This window comes from Anomaloglossus baeobatrachus, chromosome 3, assembly GCF_048569485.1.
Source record: "Anomaloglossus baeobatrachus isolate aAnoBae1 chromosome 3, aAnoBae1.hap1, whole genome shotgun sequence".
NCBI lineage: Eukaryota > Metazoa > Chordata > Amphibia > Anura > Aromobatidae > Anomaloglossus > Anomaloglossus baeobatrachus.
The window spans coordinates 189,318,590-189,339,897 of record NC_134355.1 but is presented as its reverse complement, the minus strand read 5'-3'; the positions used below and the strand labels follow the sequence as shown (position 1 = coordinate 189,339,897).

At 45.7% G+C, this 21,308-nt stretch overlaps 2 protein-coding genes across 2 annotated transcripts in view; both read left to right on the top strand.

The window, feature by feature from the left end:
* Positions 1 to 3,364: 3,364 nt before the first annotated feature.
* On the top strand, positions 3,365 to 20,588 carry GTF2H5 (general transcription factor IIH subunit 5). Its single transcript, XM_075338189.1, has 3 exons — positions 3,365 to 3,454; positions 14,753 to 14,884; positions 19,902 to 20,588. Exons 2-3 carry the CDS (start codon positions 14,850 to 14,852, stop codon positions 20,080 to 20,082), a joined length of 216 nt encoding a protein of 71 aa, XP_075194304.1. The 5' UTR covers positions 3,365 to 3,454; positions 14,753 to 14,849; the 3' UTR covers positions 20,083 to 20,588.
* SERAC1 (serine active site containing 1) overlaps positions 3,371 to 21,308 on the top strand; it is a 211,783-nt gene continuing 193,845 nt past the window's right edge. The window contains exon 1 of the mRNA XM_075338188.1: positions 3,371 to 3,454. The gene's annotated coding sequence lies outside the window, so the exon portion shown is untranslated. The remainder of the gene's footprint in view (positions 3,455 to 21,308) is intronic.

The following is a 21,308-nucleotide window of genomic DNA, read 5'->3' as shown; positions in this document are numbered from 1 at the left end:
TGGGCCAGGCTGGAGGGATCTAATATTGATGTGTGCCATCACTAGGTATGTGAATGTGTTGTGAGATCAGTGGCCCAAAGCCATTTAACCCCTCAAAAACACCAGTTACTTATTCAAATCTGTGAAAATTGGCCATTTGCCCATTATGATGCCAGTTCTGATGCCCAGAACCTGTTTGGGCCAGGCTGGAGTGATCTGAATTTGATGTGTGGCATCACTAGGCATGTAAATGTGGTGTGAGATCAGTGGCCCAAGGCCATTTAACCCCTCAAAAACACCAGTTACTTATTCAAATCTGTAAATCTGGCCATTTGCCCACTTTGATGCCAGTTCTAATGCCCAGAACCTGTTTGGGCTAGGCTGCACTGATCTGATATTGATGTGTGGCATCACTTGGTATGTAAGTGTGGTGTGAGATCAGTGGCCCAAGGCCATTTAACCCCTCAAAAACACCAGTTACTTATTCAAATCTGTAAATCTGGCCATTTGCCCACTTTGATGCCAGTTCTAATGCCCAGAACCTGTTTGGGCCAGGCTGGAGGGATCTAATATTGATGTGTGCCATCACTAGGTATGTGAATGTGTTGTGAGATCAGTGGCCCAAAGCCATTTAACCCCTCAAAAACACCAGTTACTTATTCAAATCTGTGAAAATTGGCTGTGTGCCCACTTTGATGCCAGTTCTGATGCCCAGAACCTGTTTGGGCCAGGCTGGAGTGATCTGAATTTGATGTGTGGCATCACTAGGTATGTAAATGTGGTGTGAGATCAGTGGCCCAAAGCCATTTAACCCCTCAAAAACACCAGTTACTTATTCAAATCTGAACTGGCCATTTGCCCACTTTGATGCCAGTTCTCATGCCCAGAACCAGTTTGGGCCAGGCTGAAATGATCTGATATTGATGAGTTGCATCACTAGGTATGTAAATATGGTGTGAGATCAGTGGCCCAAAGCCATTTAACCCCTCAAAAACACCAGTTACTTATTCAAATCTTTGAAAATTGGCTGTGTGCCCACTTCTATGCCAGTTCTGATGCCCAGAACCTGTTTGGGCCAGGCTGGAGTGATCTGAATTTGATGTGTGGCATCACTAGGTATGTAAATGTGGTGTGAGATCAGTGGCCCAAAGCCATTTAATCCCTCAAAAACACCAGTTACTTATTCAAATCTGTGAAAATTGGCTGTGTGCCCACTTTGATGCCAGTTCTGATGCCCAGAACCTGTTTGGGCCAGGCTGTACTGATCTGATATTGATGTGTGGCATCACTAGGTATGTAAGTGTGGTGTGAGATCAGTGGCCCAAAGCCATTTAACTCCTTAAAAACACCAGTTACTTATTCAAATCTGTAAAACTGGCCATTTGCCCACTTTGATGCCAGTTCTGATGCCCAGAACCTGTTTGGGCCAGGCTGGAGTGATCTCAATTTGATGTGTGGCATCACTAGGTATGTAAATGTGGTGTGAGATCAGTGGCCCAAGGCCATTTAACCCCTCAAAAACACCAGTTACTTATTCAAATCTGTAAATCTGGCCATTTGCCCACTTTGATGCCAGTTCTAATGCCCAGAACCTGTTTGGGCCAGGCTGCACTGATCTGATATTGATGTGTGGCATCACTTGGTATGTAAGTGTGGTGTGAGATCAGTGGCCCAAAGCCATTTAACCCCTCAAAAACACCAGTTACTTATTCAAATCTGTGAAATTTGGCTGTGTGCCCACTTTGATGCCAGTTCTGATGCCCAGAACCTGTTTGGGCCAGGCTGGACTGATCTGATATTGATGTGTGGCATCACAAGGCATGTAAATGTGGTGTGAGATCCGTGGCCCAAAGCCATTTAACCCCTCAAAAACATCAGTTACTTATTCAAATCTGTGAAAACTGGCCATTTGCCCACTTTGATGCAAGTTCTGATGCCCAGAACTTGTTTGGGCCAGGCTGGAGGGATCTAATATTGATGTGTGCCATCACTAGGTATGTGAATGTGTTGTGAGATCAGTGGCCCAAAGCCATTTAACCCCTCAAAAACACCAGTTACTTATTCAAATCTGTGAAAATTGGCTGTGTGCCCACTTTGATGCCAGTTCTGATGCCCAGAACCTGTTTGGGCCAGGCTGGAGTGATCTGAATTTGATGTGTGGCATCACTAGGTATGTAAATGTGGTGTGAGATCAGTGGCCCAAAGCCATTTAACCCCTCAAAAACACCAGTTACTTATTCAAATCTGAACTGGCCATTTGCCCACTTTGATGCCAGTTCTGATGCCCAGAACCTGTTTGGGCCAGGCTGAACTGATCTGATATTGATGTGTGGCATCACTAGGTATGTAAATATGGTGTGAGATCAGTGGCCCAAAGCCATTTAACCCCTCAAAAACACCAGTTACTTATTCAAATCTTTGAAAATTGGCTGTGTGCCCACTTTGATGCCAGTTCTGATGCCCAGAACCTGTTTGGGCCAGGCTGGAGTGATCTGAATTTGATGTGTAGCATCACTAGGTATGTAAGTGTGGTGTGAAATTAGTGGCCCAAAGCCATTTAACCCCTCAAAAACACCAGTTACTTATTCAAATCTGTGAAAATTGGTTGTGTGCCCAGTTTGATGCCAGTTCTGATGTCCAGAACCCCTTTGGGCCAAGCTGGAGTCACTTGAGTTTGATTAGGGGCATCACTAGATATGCACTTGTGGTGTTAGATCAGTGGCCCAAAGCAATTTAACCCTTTCACTAACATACTTTGGTGCCCACTTTGATGCCCATTTTTTTGCCAGTTTTATATTTTTCACAGCTGAGTTTGAGTGTATGTATATTAGGGCACATTAGTGCATTGTATTTTATTATTGTGATGTGTTATTTTTGTTGATAAATGCATAAAAAACTGAAAAAACTAAATTGCCAAATAAGAAACCAACTTCAGCCCCGAATAAGAAACCAACTTCAGCATCGTGCCCTACACAAACACTGGCAACTACACACAACAACATCGATATATATATAACAAAAAACATACATTAACTACACAATAAATTCTAGAATACCCGATGCGTTAGAATCAGGCCACCATCTAGTAGAATAATAATGTCACAGTCTCCATGTGCAGCACAGGCTCTGGTCATCTCCGACCTCGTCTATAGCAGCTGTGTATCACCGTCCATATCAATACTGACCACAAGAGGGCGCCCACAGGCGACACAGCCCATTGACTGCACTGTACTTGCACTTCTTGCCCGCTAGGCGGCGCTGTTTGAACAGATATCACTGTTTCTATATAGCTCAGGCTTGTCACCGCTTCTATTATCATCACTGACTTCTCTGATGATACCGAAGCCGTAGATGACGTCAGTCACGTGGTCGATGATTGGCAAGAGGGGCGGAAGTAATATCTCAGCTGTCAGACTTCCGGTGTGCCTGCCGTGCGTCTCATGTGAGCTCCGGCCGTGTCCGTGTGGTCCGGAAGGTAAGCGCGGTGTTTGCGATAGCTGGATATCGTGATACTTCATAGTACAGAAGACATTAGCAGTTATTTCACGTCAGTGGTAAATGTGGCTGCCGGGGGCTTCTGGGAGTTGTAGTTTTGCGGGGTTTGCGGCTTCTCGGTGCTCTATACAGCGGGTCCGTCTTCTGACTATTGGAATTAATGACAAGTGCATTGTACCTATCTGTTCAGCGCTCAGGGCAAAGTCCTGCTAGACCAATAGTCATGGAGGTGACATCTGTTCTGCCATTTAAAGGGAATGTCCAGCAATTCCTCTACATGGCAAATCCATTCCTGTTACTGAGAAGTGTGTGATTGAATGGCTCTGTATTAATGAGGATGTGACGTGCTCTCAGCTGTGGCCTGGAAAAGCCAAACAGCAAAAATGTTACGAATTACAAAAATGCTTATGATCAAAGTATTTCTGGCAGGAATCCACAGTAACTATTGATATCAGTATATATAAGTGTATAAGTGTGTATCAGATATAAGTGTTTGCTTGCCATATGCTTCTGGAAAAGTTATGTCACATTTAACCATAGATCCTCATTTACCAAATGCCAAGAGAGTCTTATTTTGGCCTCTATTGACTACAGCAGATTGCTTGCCATTTCATACAAACTAGTGATGAGCGAGCACTACCATGGTTGGGTGCTCAGTCCTCATAACGACTAGTGATGAGCGAGCACTACCATGGTTGGGTGCTCAGTCCTCATAACGACTAGTGATGAGCGAGCACTACCATGGTTGGGTGCTCAGTCCTCATAACGACTAGTGATGAGCGAGCACTACCATGCTCGAGTGCTCAGTCCTCATAACGACTAGTGATGAGCGAGCACTACCATGCTCGAGTGCTCAGACCTCATAACGACTAGTGATGAGCGAACACTACCATGGTTGGGTGCTCAGTCCTCATAACGACTAGTGATGAGCGAGCACTACCATGCTCGAGTGCTCAGACCTCATAACGACTAGTGATGAGCGAACACTACCATGGTTGGGTGCTCAGTCCTCATAACGACTAGTGATGAGCGAGCACTACCATGCTCGAGTGCTCAGACCTCATAACGACTAGTGATGAGCGAGCACTACCATGCTCGAGTGCTCAGACCTCATAACGACTAGTGATGAGCGAACACTACCATGGTTGGGTGCTCAGTCCTCATAACGACTAGTGATGAGCGAGCACTACCATGCTCGAGTGCTCAGACCTCATAACGACTAGTGATGAGCGAGCACTACCATGGTTGGGTGCTCAGTCCTCATAACGACTAGTGATGAGCGGGCACTACCATGCTCGAGTGCTTGGTGCATGTACCAACTAGTGATGAGCGAGCACTATCATGCTCAGGAGCTTGGTACTAGTAACGACTAGTGATCAGTGAGCATTACCATGCTTGGGAGCTCTGTACTCGTAACGACTAGTGATGAGCGATCACTACCATGCTCGGGTGCTATGTTCTTGTAACGACTAGTGATGGGTGTGCACTACCTTGCTTGGGTAGTTGGTACTTGTAACCAGCAGTTGTACGCTTGGATGGGCTCAACTTGTGTACCGAGTATAATGGAAGTCAATGGGGATCTCAACCATTTTTCTGGAAATTGACTTGTGGTATACTCGGTACACAAGTTGGGCCTGTCCAAGCATGCAACTGCTGGTTACAAGTAACAACTACCCGAGCATGGTAGTGCACACTCATCACTAGTTGTTACATGTACCAAGCACCCGAGTATGGTAGTGATCGCTCATCACTAGTAGTAACGAGCACCCAAGTATGATAGTGCTCACTGATCACTAATCATTCCGAGTCCTGAGCACCCGAGTATGGTAGTGATCGCTCATCACTAGTCATTACAAGTACCGAGTATGGTGGTCCTCTCTCATAACGAACACAAAGGCATCAAGTAAAAAGTACTGATATGCTTTTAGGGGTTTTTATGTTTTAATAGAGTGGGAACCTGTAGACTAATGTCTGTACTTTAGCATCCAATCTAGTTTGGAAATCCGCCTGACACGTGCCCCAATGGACAATGCAAATTGCAGTGAGAAAAAAAATGGACCAGGTGACCCTGTCTGCCACAATGCTCTATTATCCCCACACAGTGTTAGGGCGGATAAAAAAATTGGTCCCATTCTCATCCAGAAAAGCGTGCCGAGTGAAATCTGTTTGGCATTCTGTATCTCATGCAAGTGCTCGGGTTTTTTTGTTTGTGTTTTTTCTTCACCTAACATCAGTATGACTTGCTTTTTCTTAATTTCTCTGCAACTATTATTCTACAATCATTTACAGGACCATTTACAGTGCTCTATGCTATAGACTGGTGATGTATCCGTAAAAAACGGACATCACATAGACATGCGTGTGGCGCCCAATTTTTTTCTCGCACCTATTGACTTGCATTGAGGAGTCGTGTCCGATAGACGAGTGCAATCACAGCATGCTGCAATTTTTTGTTCATCACGATTTGAACAGGAAAAACTCCGATCTGTTCTGCCTCATTGACTAACATTGGTCAAGTCCAATGTGATAGGTTATATGATGTGGTCTGCTGAACACTCACCACTAATCCATCTGTCTGAATGAGGCCTTATGGTGTAACAAACCTAAGGATTTTGGAAAGCAATGATATTTTGTCACATCAAGGATCACTTCCATCCAGAGGAACATTTTCTGCCGGGTTTGGATTAGTTATCTATGTATGTATGTTGTGTAGATTCGACTGTTGATTAAAAAGGCTTTTTGGGTTTCTCGGTGCTACATGAGACATACAGTAAACATTTTTATTTATATTGTGTCCAGTCTCATATTGTTGTAATTTTTGCTTGAGCTTTCAATGTTTCTAACATCTTAGCCTTTTGCACCTGATCCTATGCGACCTCTATATTTAGTATTTTATGTCACACATCTCGGTCTGCATGTAAATTTCTGATTAGGTGACAGAGGCCAAGTAGCGTTAGGCTGCTTTCACACATCAGTTTTTTGCAATCAGGCACAATCCGGTTTGTGCCTGATGCAACGGATTCATGTCAGAGTGTGTAAAAACTGATGCGACAAATCCGGTAAAAAATGGATTCGTTTTTTTTTTAAAGCTGAGAGAGAGGGAGAGACCCCGTTATCACCGCACACCCCGACACTCCCGCACGCATCATCCCCGCACACACCCCAACACTCCCGCACGCATCAGCCCCGCACACACCCCGGCACTCCCGCACGCATCATCACTGCACATACACCGGCACTCCCGCACGCATCATCACTGCACATACACCGGCACTCCCGCACGCATCATCACAGCACACACCCCGGCACTCCCGCACGCATCATCACTGCACATACACCGGCACTCCCGCACGCATCATCACCGCACACACCCCGACACTCCCGCACGCATCATCACCGCACACACCCCGACACTCCCGCACGCATCATCCCCGCACACACCCCGGCACTCCCGCACTCATCATCCCCGCACACACCCCGGCACTCCCGCACGCATCATCCCCGCACACACCCCGGCACTCCCGCACGCATCATCCCCGCACACACCCCGGCACTCCCGCACGCATCATCCCCGCACACACCTCGGCACTCCCGCACGCATCATCCCCGCACACACCCCGGCACTCCCGCACGCATCATCCCCGCACACACCCCGGCACTCCCGCACGCATCATCCCCGCACACACCCCGGCACTCCCGCACGCACCATCCCCGCACACACCCCGGCACTCCCGCACGCACCATCCCCGCACGCACCATCCCCGCACGCATCATCCCCGCACACACCTCGGCACTCCCGCACGCATCATCCCCGCACACACCCCGGCACTCCCGCACGCATCATCCCCGCACACACCCCGGCACTCCCGCACGCATCATCCCCGCACACACCCCGGCACTCCCGCACGCATCATCCCCGCACACACCCCGGCACTCCCGCACGCACCATCCCCGCACACACCCCGGCACTCCCGCACGCACCATCCCCGCACGCACCATCCCCGCACGCACCATCCCCGCACGCACCATCCCCGCACGCACCATCCCCGCACGCACACTCCGGCACTCCCGCACGCACCATCATCACCGCACACCCCGACACTATCTCAGTGACGTCACTGCTGACAGCGCGACTCCCTCAGTTGCTGCGTGGAGCTGATAGAGAGCGGCGGTGTTCCACGGCCACTCCTGTCAGCTTCATGTAGCAGAGCTGAAAGCATCGCGGGACCTCTGTGGATTACGTCGGACCTGGAGGGGTGTTTGGGGATTTTAATAAAATGGTGAAAGAGGGTTTTTTTTGTCCTTTATTCCAAATAAAGTATTTTTTTTGGGTGTATGTGTTTATTTACTTTCACTTACAGGTTAATCATTGGGGTGTCTCATAGATGCCTGCCATGATTAACCCCTTATTACCCCGATTGCCGATTATATTGTTAGGCTGGGGGGCTCCCCATACCGTGGAGCTCCCCAGCCTGAGAATACCAGCCTTCAGCCGTATGGCTTTACCCTGGCTGGTATCAAAATTGGAGGGGGGGGGGGACCGCACGCCGTTTTTTTTTTTTAAATTATTTATTTTACTGCAAGGTATAGAACCGCCCACCGGCGGCTGTGATTGGTTGTAGTGAGACAGCTGTCACTCAGCGTGGGGGCGTGTCTGACTGCAACAAATCATAGGCGCCGGTGGGCGGGGAAAGCAGGGAATACGAGATTGAATAATGAGCAGCCGGCATTTTCAAATCAGGAGAAGCCGCCAGCAGTGTGACAGCCGTGCAGCGCCGCGCCGGTGATCGGTGAGTGAGTGAATGAGTCAGTGAGTGTGAGAGAGAGAGGCTGGGGCCACACAGGGCACTACTGCGATACTCGCATGACACTCGGCTCGTGCTGGCAGCACAGCAGGGGCCGAGTGTCATGCTAGTGTCCCTGCGTCTGCGGTCAGCCTGTGTGAGCGGACCACAGCTGCGGAGGGCAGGCCGGCTTTCAGGAGGGGCGGGCTGACACGAAGGAGGGGAAGGTGGGATTTATCTCCCTCTCTCCTCCGTAGCCGGCTATTGCGACTCTCACTGTGCATGCATGGTACACCGGTGTACCGCGAATGCAGTGCGATTTTTTTTTTTTTTTTTTTTTTTTTTTTTTTTTTTTTTTTTTTTTTTTCCTCGCCCCATTCACTTGAATGAGTGTGAGAGAGTCTCGCATTACAGTTGTAGCATGCTGCGATTGTTTTCTTGGTCCGATTAGGACTGAGAAAATAATCGCTCATGTGCGCTGACACACAGGCTAGAATTGGTCCGAGTGGAATGCGATGTTTTATCGCACTCCACTCGCACCGATTTTTCTTAGGCCAGAGAATCACTTCTGGGCATGCTCAGAAGTAAAAACCGAATCCGGTACATGGTTCTGGCGTTTGATGCATGCCGCCGGATTCGGCGTGCATAGACTTTCATTATGCACCATGCCGCACAGCGCCGCACCCGGCGCTGTGCGTTTTTTTTTTATGAAAAAAAAAAACGTTGCATGAAACGTTCCAATGGGCCACCGCATTCATTAATTAAGCCGCATCCGGAAAAAGCCGGATGCAACTCAAGGTCATCAGGCACAATCCGGCAACAATACCCTTGGTACCTTCACACTTAGCGATGCAGCAGCGATCCGACCAGCGATCTGACCTGGTCAGGATCGCTGCTGCATCGCTACATGGTCGCTGGTGAGCTGTCAAACAGGCAGATCTCACCAGTGAACAGCCCCCAGCCAGCAGCGACGTGCAAGCGACGCTGCGCTTGCACGGAGCTGCCGTCTGGAAGCTGCGGAGACTGGTAACTAAGGTAAACATCGGGTATGGTTACCCGATGTTTACATTAGTTACCAGCGCACAGCTGTGTGTGCAGGGAGCAGGGAGCCGCGCACACTGAGCGCTGGCTCCTTGCTCTCCTACCATAGCTACAGTACACATCGGGTTAATTAACCCGATGTGTAATGCAGCTACATGTGCAGAGAGCAGGGAGCCGCGCACACTGCTTAGCGCTGGCTCCTTGCTCTCCTAGCTGCTGTACACATCGGGTTAATTAACCCGATGTGTACAGCAGCTACATGTGCAGAGAGCCGGAGCCGGCAGCACAGGCAGCGTGAGAGCTGCAGATGCTGGTAACTAAGGTAAATATCGGGTAACCACCTTGGTTACCCGATGTTTATCTTGGATACAGCTTACCTCAGCTGTCAGACGCCGGCTCCTGCTCCCTGCTCGCTTCATTTGTCGCTCTCTTGCTGTCACACACAGCGATCTGTGTGTCACAGCAGGAGAGCGGCTTTGAAGAAAACGAACCAGGGCTGTGTGTAACGAGCAGCGATCTCGCAGCAGGGGCCAGATCGCTGCTCAGTGTCACACACAGCGAGATCGCTAATGAGGTCACTGCTGCGTCACAAAAAGCGTGACTCAGCAGCGATCTCGGCAGCGAGCTCGCTGTGTGTGAAGCACCCCTAAGTGTGAAGGTACCCTTAGTGAGATATTAACATCTCCACTTCACAGACTTGCCTCTTGGGAAAACCAATAAACGAAAGCATTTTTCACACAGTTGTCTGCCACTGCAATTATTAAACCGGGTTTTCCAGTACTTTTATATTGATGTTCTATTCTATTTAAAGGGGTTTTCCCAGTTTTGGACAAACCTTTCTGGGCTGCAATTTGTTTCAAAGAAGCAAACAAACTGTGCTTCACTCCCTCTCCTTGGCTGCTGCTCCTTGTATCCGTTATTGTCTTTCCAAAAATATTCTTAAAGGGAACCAATCATCAGGATTTTCGTATATAAGCTAAAGCCAGTGCAGTACTGGCACTATCAGGCTGATTCTCTACATACCTTTAGTGGTCAGCTCGGGTGTTTACGTTTTGAAATCCAAGAATGTAAAGTTTATAAAATCAGCAGCTTCTAGAGTGACAGCAGCTGAGGATCACATAATAGCTGGGGGGAATATAATAATAATAATTTTATTCATTTATATAGCACTATTAATTCCACAGTGCTTTACATACATTTGTAACACTGTCCCCATTGGGGCTCACAATCTAGAGTCCCTATCTGTATGTCTTTGGAGTGTGGGAGGAAACCGGAGTACCCGGAGGAAACCCACGCAAACACGGGGAGAACATACAAACTCCTTGCAGATTGTGTCCTTGGTGGGATTTGAACCCAGGACCCCAGCGCTGCAAGACTGCAGTGCTAACCACTGAGCCACCATGCCGCCCACATATCCTCATATTCATAGTTATCCCCTCCCCCTGTTAGAATTAGCATAAGTAATATACAATCGATTTACTTTTTCACTAGCAGGACCTGTGTGAGGTCATACCCATGTGACCAAAAGGGGCATGGCCTCAGCCATCAGAAAAAAGTTGCTTCCTGGTATCAGCTTTGTTGGTCACATGGGTATGACCTCTCACAGGTCCTGCTAGTGAAAAGTTAAATCGATTGTATAATACTTATCCCCTCCCCCTGTCAGAATTAGCATAAGTATTATACAAACGATTTAACTTTTCACTAGCAGGTCCTGTGTGAGGTCATACCCATGTGACAAGAAAAGGCAAGGCCTCAGCCAACAAAGCTGATACCAGGAAGCAACTTTTTTCTGTTGTCTGAAGCCCCGCCCCTTCTGGTCACATGGTTATGACCTCACACAGGTCCTGCTAGTGAAAGAGTAAATTGATTGTGTAATACTTATGCTAATTTTAACAGGTTGAGGGGAAGAAGCTGTTGATGTTATAAACTTTACTTTCTTGCATTTCAAAACCTAAATATCCGAGCTGACCACTAAAGGTATGTAGAGAATCAGCCTGATAGTGCCAGTATAGCACTGGCTTTAGGTTATATACGAAAATCCTGGTGATTGGTTCCCTTTAATATCTATGCCCCACTAAATACAAAGCCGTTATTAGTTATCCTTTAATCTACTACATTAAAACTATATCTTTTAATAATTAAATGTGGCAGTGGGTTAAAAGACCCCCATATCCTTGGAGAATTATTCTGTAACCATTTTTGGCAATCAGCATATGATATTATAGAAAAATAGCACCCCAGAATACCACCAATTCATTTCTGATAGGCATATTCTGGGTATTTAAAATAGATTTTACAGACTACATATGTCATCAACCGCAACCCCCCGACTTGTATCACCAACTTATCGTCGTCTTCGGGGAGAAGGGACTTCACACTAATGTCATGAATATCCGGCTACTAATGAGTTTGCCCGATAATAAGCCTTAGCAGGATTTTTCGGCCTTTTGGAGTATGCTTGCAATATAAGCCCTACTCTAAAAATAAGCCCTAGTTGCATACTCAAACTAACAGTATTCTGAAATAGGCCTTTTGTAGCCCTATTTCAGGACACACAACTTTTTTTTTTGTCCACTTGTCTTGTTCTAAGCCCCGGCTAATTAAGTGAATGAATATTCACCCTCTTCAACACCCAGAATCCCGCCCACCGCTCTGAATCCTGCACCGACACTCTAAGCCTGCTGCACTCTATCACTATACCAGGATCACATTGCAATCCTCGGTGGCTCGGAGAGACAACAGCATAGACATGCACGCTATCACTCTTAGATCAGGAGTGCTGCTGATGATTGCGGTGAGCAATGCATGGTTAATTAAGAGAATGAATATTCACCCTCCTGTAATCCTGCCCACTGCTTGAAGTCCAGCACTGCACCCTCACTCTGCCTGCTGTATTACCGTCTCTCTCAGATCTGGAGTACCACCAATGATTGCTGTGAGCAAGTGTATAGCTAATAAAGAGAATGAATATTCCCCGTTTTCTTCCATAATCCCGCTAACCACTCTGATTCCTGCACTGGATGCGCATTCTGCCTGCTGTATTAACGGTTCTGCCAGCCCTAGGATGGCATCACAATCATCGCCGAGTCTCCTTGGCTAAGAATGACAGCATGGATGTCTCTGCCGCTGTTTGACTCAGCTCAGGAGAGTTTCCTATGATTGCGATGCGATCCTCAGGTTGGCCCTACCGGTAATAGTGCGGGTGCAGTGCAGGACTCAGTGGTGGGTGGGTTTACGGGAGAGGAGGGTGAATATTCATTCTCTTAATTAGTCATGCGCTTACTCACTGCAATAATTGTTGGCAGTCCTGATCTGAGAGTGACAGTGTATATGTCTATGCAGCTGTCACTCTCGGCTCAGGAGGGCCACAGAGGATGCAATGCAATCCTGGTACAGTGATACAGTACAGCAGGCATAGAGTGTCAGTGTTAATACCACAACTGACCAGGATCAAGGAAGGGGATAAGTGGTGCCTCACCGGATTCCAACAGAACACAGATGGCTGGAATGGAGTGGCTGAATCAGGGCTGTGGAGTCGGTAAGCCAAACCTTCGACTCCGACTCCGACTCCGACTCCTCAAATTCTCTTGCACCGACTCCGGCTCCGACTCCGACTCCGACTCCGGCTCCGACTCCGGCTCCGACTCCGACTCCTACATATATTGCTTATAGTTAGGTGAAAAATTTATTGTAGTACATGAATATGTGTATGTGAACATCAGACATTTAATAATTTTTATGATACAATAATCAAGATATTTGGATAGAACATAAAATATATTTATTGGAATACAACTTTAGAACACAAAAAACTGTAATAAATTGTAAATATGTAATACACTATGTAATATACAGTAGATTACATATATATCTTGTGTGTGTGTATATACACTGTATATATATATATATATTATATATATTACATATTTACAATTTATTAGTTTTTTTGTGTTCTAAAGTTGTATTCCAATAAATATTTTATGTTCTATCCAAATATCTTGATTATTGTATCATAAAAACAATTAAATGTCTGATGTTCACATTGTACTACAATAAATTTTTCACTTAAATATAAGCATTATACTAAATGTTGTTATTTAGTAAAATATTCAGCACATTCTGCATTGCACTCCTGTCCCCAATTTATTATATATTTTAGGAGTCGGAGTCGGTGCATTTTATACCGACTCCGACTCCGACTCCGACTCCACCAAAATGAGCTCCGACTCCGACTCCGACTCCACGACTCCGACTCCGACTCCACAGCCCTGGGCTGAATACCACTCATAAGCAGCAATCAAAAACAGGAGAAATTCCAGCACCAGGCATCTCTTCATTAAAATCTTCAATATTTTATTTACATGTCAAGAATAAAAAATTCATGTGGGGACGCAGCCCCTAAACGCCTGATGCGTTTCAAACAAAGTTCTTAATCATAGGCATATGAACAATACATAAACACCTCCTTTATATACCTATTCCATTATATAAAACCATATACACCTGTTACTTGACAGTTACGCCAACATACACTGTCGACCCTCCCTCTTAGACTAGCAAAAGACATTCCCATATACCAATTATTGAATGGAGGAGAGAGAAAACAAAACCCAAATTTACATTTAAAAAAAAATGGCTGATGTAACTGCGATATATTAATCCTAAAGGGACTATAGCCTCCAACTCAATAATCCAAAGGCATTCCCAAATACCAATTTATTAAATGCTGCATGTCTAGCACACAGTGCAAGCTGCTGTGCTACATTTGTTGTATTTTCAGGTTGTCGAATCCTAATTTAAACTGTTAGGCTATGTGCGCACGTTGCGTAATTGCATGCAGTTACGCTGCGATCTGCACCGCAGCGTAACTGCATGCGTCTGCGTCCGCTGCATAATCTATGGAGATTGTGCAGGAGACGTGCGCATGTAGCATATTGCAGCGCTTCGGCTGCTGCCCGAAGCGCGCGTTCTAAGAAGTGACATGTCACTTCTTTCCTGTGCTCTGCCTGCAGCCCCCGCTCTGTCTATGGGAGGGGCTGCAGTCAGAGCGCATGGAATCGGCTTTTTTTTTTTTTCATTACGGACTGTTTCTGCAGCGATTTGAAGCGCATGTGTGCTGTTCAAATCGCTGCAGAAATTTCTGCAGGGACAGTACGCAACGTGTGCACATAGCCTTAAACAGCATTAAAAAAATCTGTCCCATCATTCCTAAACATGGCTGATGTTTTTAAGATGATCTGAAACAATAGACAGTATTGTAAATTGTTATGGCCCGCCACACGAGGAATTGGTAAGCGCTCATACTATTGGGCATGGTAATATTTTTATGGTTGAAACTGGTTTAAAGGCAAAAACATTATTCGGTCTATAGCAGCCTTTTGGCAAATTAACTTTTCTTGAGGTCCCTGAACAAAGTCATGGTTTCCTAAGATGAGATCTACTTTTTATTTTAGATCTCCAGCTCATTAACAATCATATCTTAATACCAAAACACCAATAATAAAGACGTTTCACAAGGACTGACTACTACTTCAGTGTTCGGCTGTCAAAATGGTGAATGTTCTCAAGGGCGTCCTTGTAGAATGGTAAGTGCTCATCACCTTTTTTTTAGTTCTAAAACTAGTTGAGTAAAATAAACGTCTACAAGAAAGTGTCTGCACACAGTTAATATTAAAGCTGTTTTCCACTGCTCAAACTACTCCTTCTAAATTCTTATTTTCCCCAAGGAAAATAAGAAACATTTATACTCTCTTCTGGTGCCGTTCCAGCAGTGTCGGGGCTCCCGTGACATTGGCTGCAGAGATCAAATGACAATCAGTGGCTGCTTTGCTGTCCCCTGCTCACAACTGAAGGAAGTCAGAACTGCGGTGTAATGCTCACCAGTGATGATGGTGTGGCGAGCGGGAGTGGACCCACTGGATCACAGGAGAACTCGGGCTTACCCTTTAGTGGGAGGAGCTTGACTAAGCACCTACTGAAACAGATACCAAATGCCACTCTCAGAACTGCGACTGGGACTGTGGAAGCTGACCTGCAGAACAGGAATGGGTTCAGGTATGGACAGGGTCTCGAAGGAGAGATACTGCTTTTGCCGAGGGTAATCCCTCCTACTGAGCCAAACAAGAGTGTTCCAGTCTCATAGGACAGGCATGGATGAAGTGTTCTTCTCCTCCACAGTTGAAACACAGACCCATAGCTCAGCGATATTCACGTCGTTAATCAGATATCTTGATCCTATCCACGTGCATAGGTTCAGGAACCAGAATGGAAACTGGGAACCTGATGGCCTCTGCAAGGATAGAGCCAGTCACGTAGATTTCCTTTCACAAGACATCTCCATGGATTGTTCCTGAAACCTATGATTGACCCAAGTATCTAAGAAAACAGATCATCCAGAGTAGTAGGAATATTACGATCAGCCAGTTCGTCCTTGATCCTCCCGGATAGTCCTTCCCAAAAGGCGGCCACCAGTGCTTGATTATTCCTTCCCAATTAAGAGGAGAGGGTGCGGAATTGAACCAGATACTAACCCACAGTCTGATCTTTTTGACACAACTGCAGAAGAGAGGAGGCAGCAGAAGTGACACTACCCAGCTCATCTCTCAGGAAGGCCTGCAGAAATTCCATAACATCTGAGATAACTGGACCACTTCTATCCCACAAGGAATTGACGCAGGCGAGGGCCTCTTCACTGAGGTGCGACATCAGGAACAGGAACGTGAAGTTGACCCGGTCAAAAGGTAATGGGCCAGTAGCTCAAAGTATAGGGTGCACGGATTGATGAAACCTCGGCGTGGTTTGGGGTCACCGTTAAAACTTGGTGGAGCAGACAGACACGGTTCAGATACAGACGGAGCAGGAACATTCAGGCGAATATTCACAGACCGTAGCTGGGCCAGGCTTGGACTTTGCTGTTCCCACATGTGCGACATCTCACGGTATAATTTGGCCAGGGGCAGAGAGTTTGACTCAGCAGAGTTCATGGCCTGAGCAAACTGTAACGCTCACCGGTGATGATGGGGCGGTGAGTGGGAGTGGACCCACTGGACCACATTGGGAACCAGGGCTTACCTTTTTAGTGGAAGTCTCAGATGGCTGAGGTAGACTGTATGGCCAGGACAAGCGGGCAGAGTCTCTAGTGCTGACAGGTGCAGCCAGGACGGCTGATGCAGACAGTACGGCCAGGACAGGCGGGCAGAGTCTCATAGGCTGAGAGGTGCTTTCGTTAAATGGCACGCCGGCCATTTTAAGAGCTGGACAGGCGCGCGCATGCCCTAACCGTATTCCCTGGACACTTGTGCGGTATGCACAGGCCCCGGGAGCAGGAAACTGGAGAATCACGTGGAGAACCGCAGGGAAGCAAGACACTACGCCCCTGGCGGTGAGTGAGTTGGTGTCTCTGCTGGGGAGAGGCTGAGCAGCGCTGGTACGTCGGCACTACATGCAGCTTCTATCTCACTTCCTCCCAATGTCTTGATTTGTGCCCGGGTACACCCTGTGGTCCAGTGGATCCACTCCCATTCGCCGCCCCATCATCACTGGCGAGCGTTACGCTGCAGCTCTGAATTCCTACGAAAAGCTGATTTGGGTGAAGGAGGGGAGGGCGAAGTATCCATTGATTGGCTGCAGGGATTGCGTCACATAACAAGGTCACGTGAGCCCCGACACTGCTGGACTGGCATCGGAAGCGAATATAGATGTTTTATTATTTTACTGGGGGTGAACATAGGGATTCAGAAGGAGTTGGTCTCGTAGTGGCAACTTCTTTAAATTAATATGCAGGTGCACAAGTACGTTATGAGGCCAATATACAAACATCCATACTGTGCGCCAGCATGCTTTGATTTAATGAATACATAAATTCCACTATTGTTGTACATGTTAGGTACTTGATTATCTTTTTCTGATCAAAATGTGCAAAAGCTATCCAATTATGACAAGGTGTATCTTTTGTATGGACAGTTTGTATCAATAATTGTCACTGAGTGTGATGGGATCACTAGGAATAGGGAAGCCTAAACTGGCCCTCAGGCTCGGAGAACCCTGGATGACCCTGATTCCAAAGATAGCTCTGGAAGTGACGAGTTTGAGACGCCTTCCTAACCCTAGCTCCTGAACAATCCTAGTCTAATGGTCCCCCCTCCTTCCACCTAGGAGAGCCCCGGGACAGGATCCACACAAATAAACAGATGGGGGGGGGGATCCAACCCTCAGTCTCACAGCAATCACAGAGGTATAGACAATATGTGCTCAGGAGGAAACCAAAGGAAGGGATGAAATAATCAGACAACAAGAATATTTCCACAACACACTAAACAGCACACAGAAGTTCACCGGCAACTGGATATCAAAGCACAAGGACCTGGATCCCATAAAGCTATCATCTGCACGGGAGACCAGGCTTCACAATCTTAAAAAGGGCAGAGGCGACTGTGATAGGTCTCCTGCAACATGTGACTCAAGCAGTAATCCACAGGCTAGCCGAAATTAACTCCTGCAATCCTGATTACTAACACAAGCACAGGTGGTTGACGCCCAAGCCTGTCTGTGCAACTCAAAAGTAGCATATGTGGAGTGTCTGGCTCTGCTGTGTGAAGAGTCAGAAGTAGTCCTGAGACTCTGCGAGTTTTGAGCCATACACCGTGTGACGGTAATGTGCCAAACTAGGTCTCATTTAAATTGGGGAAGTAAAAGGAAATTGCGAGCTATACCCGGTTTCCATTCACTTCCCCAGTTCAGATTAGGCCTGGTTTGTCACATCGAGAGGTGAGACTATAGTGATGATGAAGCCCATCTATATTAATAATCAACTGAGAGAAATATCTGTCAGAAAAATAAAGATCAGCTAGGTAAAAGTCCATCCTATATTTTGAGTGGTGTAAAATATCTTGTTCAAATGAACAAGATCAGCTGATAAAGTTCTGAAGTTTGTAGTCATCAGTGTGACACAAATTGAGGTCCACAAGGATTAACCAGTCTTCACAGGCGCCTCTTATAGATCCACACATGAAATAAAATCCTCTTGAGCTTCAGCATTCATAAACCATAGTTTTTATTCCACATTCTGAGGCTAAGTTCACATGATACTTACTGATTCCTTTTCCGAGACGATGAAATGCTTACTATCCAACCAGTGGTTGCAGCGGTCACTTGAAGGATTATCGGCGTCATGGCACTCCTTGCTGAATGATGCCAGTAGTGCGCAACATGACTACTTCAGCGTCTTTCTGCTATGTGGTAATAATTCTTTACAACAATTTTGTACGGTCATTGATTTTGCCAAAGGAAGTAACTGATGTGGTCATGGAGTGCGTATGTTAACCAGAGCAGCAGCCACTTTTAGAGAGGGTCATAGAGAGAAGCCCCAAAGAGAATCCCCATGTGGACAGAGGTTGTATTTAGGCGAAAACTAATATATTCAGTCTGTTTGCAATTGCTTTTATGTGAAATGATCTGTGTACACGTCAGGTTCAGTGTACAAAATTGTTGTATACACTGGACAGAAGGGTAAGAGCATGCGTCCTTCTGCCAACCGTACAGCTTGTGTTCCAACTTTTCTTTTTTCCCCCATTTTTTTTGTATTGAAATGCATAGTCAACTAAGTTTTTATTTACCCCCACCCTTAATGCACTACCAAGCTGGATAAATTCTGGTCATTTACAATGTTCTCCAATGTAGTAGAGTGAGAATTTTTGTTCTCTAGTAATAGACTGTGTCTTCCAAGCTGTAAGGTTAACAAGTACATGAAAAGGAAATTTGTCACCAGGTTTTTGCTACCTCATCTGAGAGCAGCATAATGTAGGAAAAGAGACCCTGAGTCCAACAATGTATCACTCCGCTTACTGGGCACAGCAGTTGGGACACAACCAGAGTTTTTAGATGTAGAAGAGCTCCGAAAACTGACCTCATCCATATCACAGCTATGTGTACATGGTATATTGACAGTGAGTTGCTTATCACAGGAGCTTGCTGGGGCTCAGATGTGTCCATTGTGATCACTTCAGAGAATGATGCGAGCCAGCCCCCCAGTGAGTGCCACTTGCATCTGAGTTTCTCTCATTGGGGGTAAAACTACATATTCTTAGATATAGTGTGTTTAAAAACAAAAAAAAGCCATCCCTCCCCTGTAAATACTCTCTTTATGACTGGTTATATATGGGCAGACATCCAAACTGCCCAATCTTTGACATCCATTATAATCTTTTCTCGAGTTGAGCCCGTCCGAGCTTCTGACTTGCTCAATGCGAGTAAAGAGCACTCGAGCATCGTAGTGTTCACTCATCACTATGAGTATTTACCACTGGGCATGTTAGTGCACACTCCTCTCTAGCAGGCACACCAGATGTAGTCGAGCAGTGATTATCTCCTGATGATAAAACTTTCATTGTAACTAAACAGCACACAGTATAAGTGACATATTGCTGACTTCAGTGTTCTAACCCCTATGTCATGCATATTATCCTCAGATTACATAGAAAAAACCTGCTGACAGATTCCATTTAAGCTGTTTAATACTACAACTTCCAACAAGAGGGAATTATGTATTTTTTGTGAAAAAGCCTGCTGTTTGACCAATGTACCCTTTGATGTTTGTAATTGCAGTGACCCAGCTATGAAACAGTTCCTATTGTACTTGGATGAAACGAACGCTTTAGGAACCAAGTTTATTATCCAGGACTTGGATGAAACCCATGTGTTTGTCTTAGCTGAACTGGTTGCGGTCCTCCAGGAGAAGGTTGGAGAGCTCATGGACCAGAACTCCTTTCCTATTACACAGAAGTAAAATCTATGGACTGTAAAATGTAATATGAAACTATTAGTGTTTTTTGTGGATTCACATGGATCTTTTTTAAAGGGAATCTGTCAGCAGGTTTTTGCGATGTAATCTGACGACCGCCTGCTGTAAGGGTTAACATAGAGATTTCAGCCCTCCTCTGTGATTAGCAGCTTCTGTCTTTAGAAATGTAATCTGAAAGCCTGGTGTAGGCGGGGGCAGTTTGTTAATCTGCTACATGCTAAAACTAAATCTTTGATTTTGTCCAAATGGCTGCAGCCAGTAATCTAAGCAATACATCGTTGGATTCAGGGTCTCTTTGCTTAAATCATGCTGCTATCAGATGAGGTAGCAAAAACCTGCTGGCAGATTCCCTTTAAGTATGTGTAAACCTTATATTACAATGTTCTATATCTTCTCTAATCCGTGTTAGCAGAGTTCTGTTATGTTAATGTTTCTTTGCGTTATTTTGGTGCTGTAAATTGTTAATAAAGTCACATAACATTGTGCTGTCATTGTGTTTTAATATGACTCTACATTGGGGTTCTTTGAGTCATGAGAAGTTTGTTTTTAAATATCCATTCGCATAGGAGTACACTATAGCAATAAGGGGGCTGACGTGTGTCATTACTCATTGCTGTCCAAAAGCCGTATCATGTGCCCCAAAACTGAATGTAAAACCATAAAGATGGGTCCGTAGTTCACAACATTCAGTCTATAAGCTTCAAACTTTGCTAACTTTAAAATCTCGCAGCATCGCATAACATTGTAAGAAAATGATTGATTTTCCATGGTGTCACGATTTCCAATGACCGTGATGTCTGAATAATTCTAACAGCCTAATCATTTTAGATATTGGTGATGGTCCAAACTCATAGGCTACAATAGAATTCCTTTGACATGTTTGTAGATCATTTCTAAGTACACTTTTTGTAGAATGCTGTGTAATGGAAAATGTTCCTGGTGATGGAAGTGATTATTTGTGAATAGTAGAATTGCTTCTATTGAAGAAAAGTAGATAATGTTCTTGCCTGGACTCATAAATGGCGTATTGTGGGGAGAATGGGAGTATGGGCTTTTTCATTTTATGATCAAGTATTACAAATTTGGCAAAAAATGCAGTAAAACCAATTGTGACCAGCGTCCCTTTATGCGGTAATAAGTCTGGAAAACTTAAAAATATCAGTGATTCTGTGATTGTTTTTTCGTGACACTTAGTACTTCATGTTAGTGGT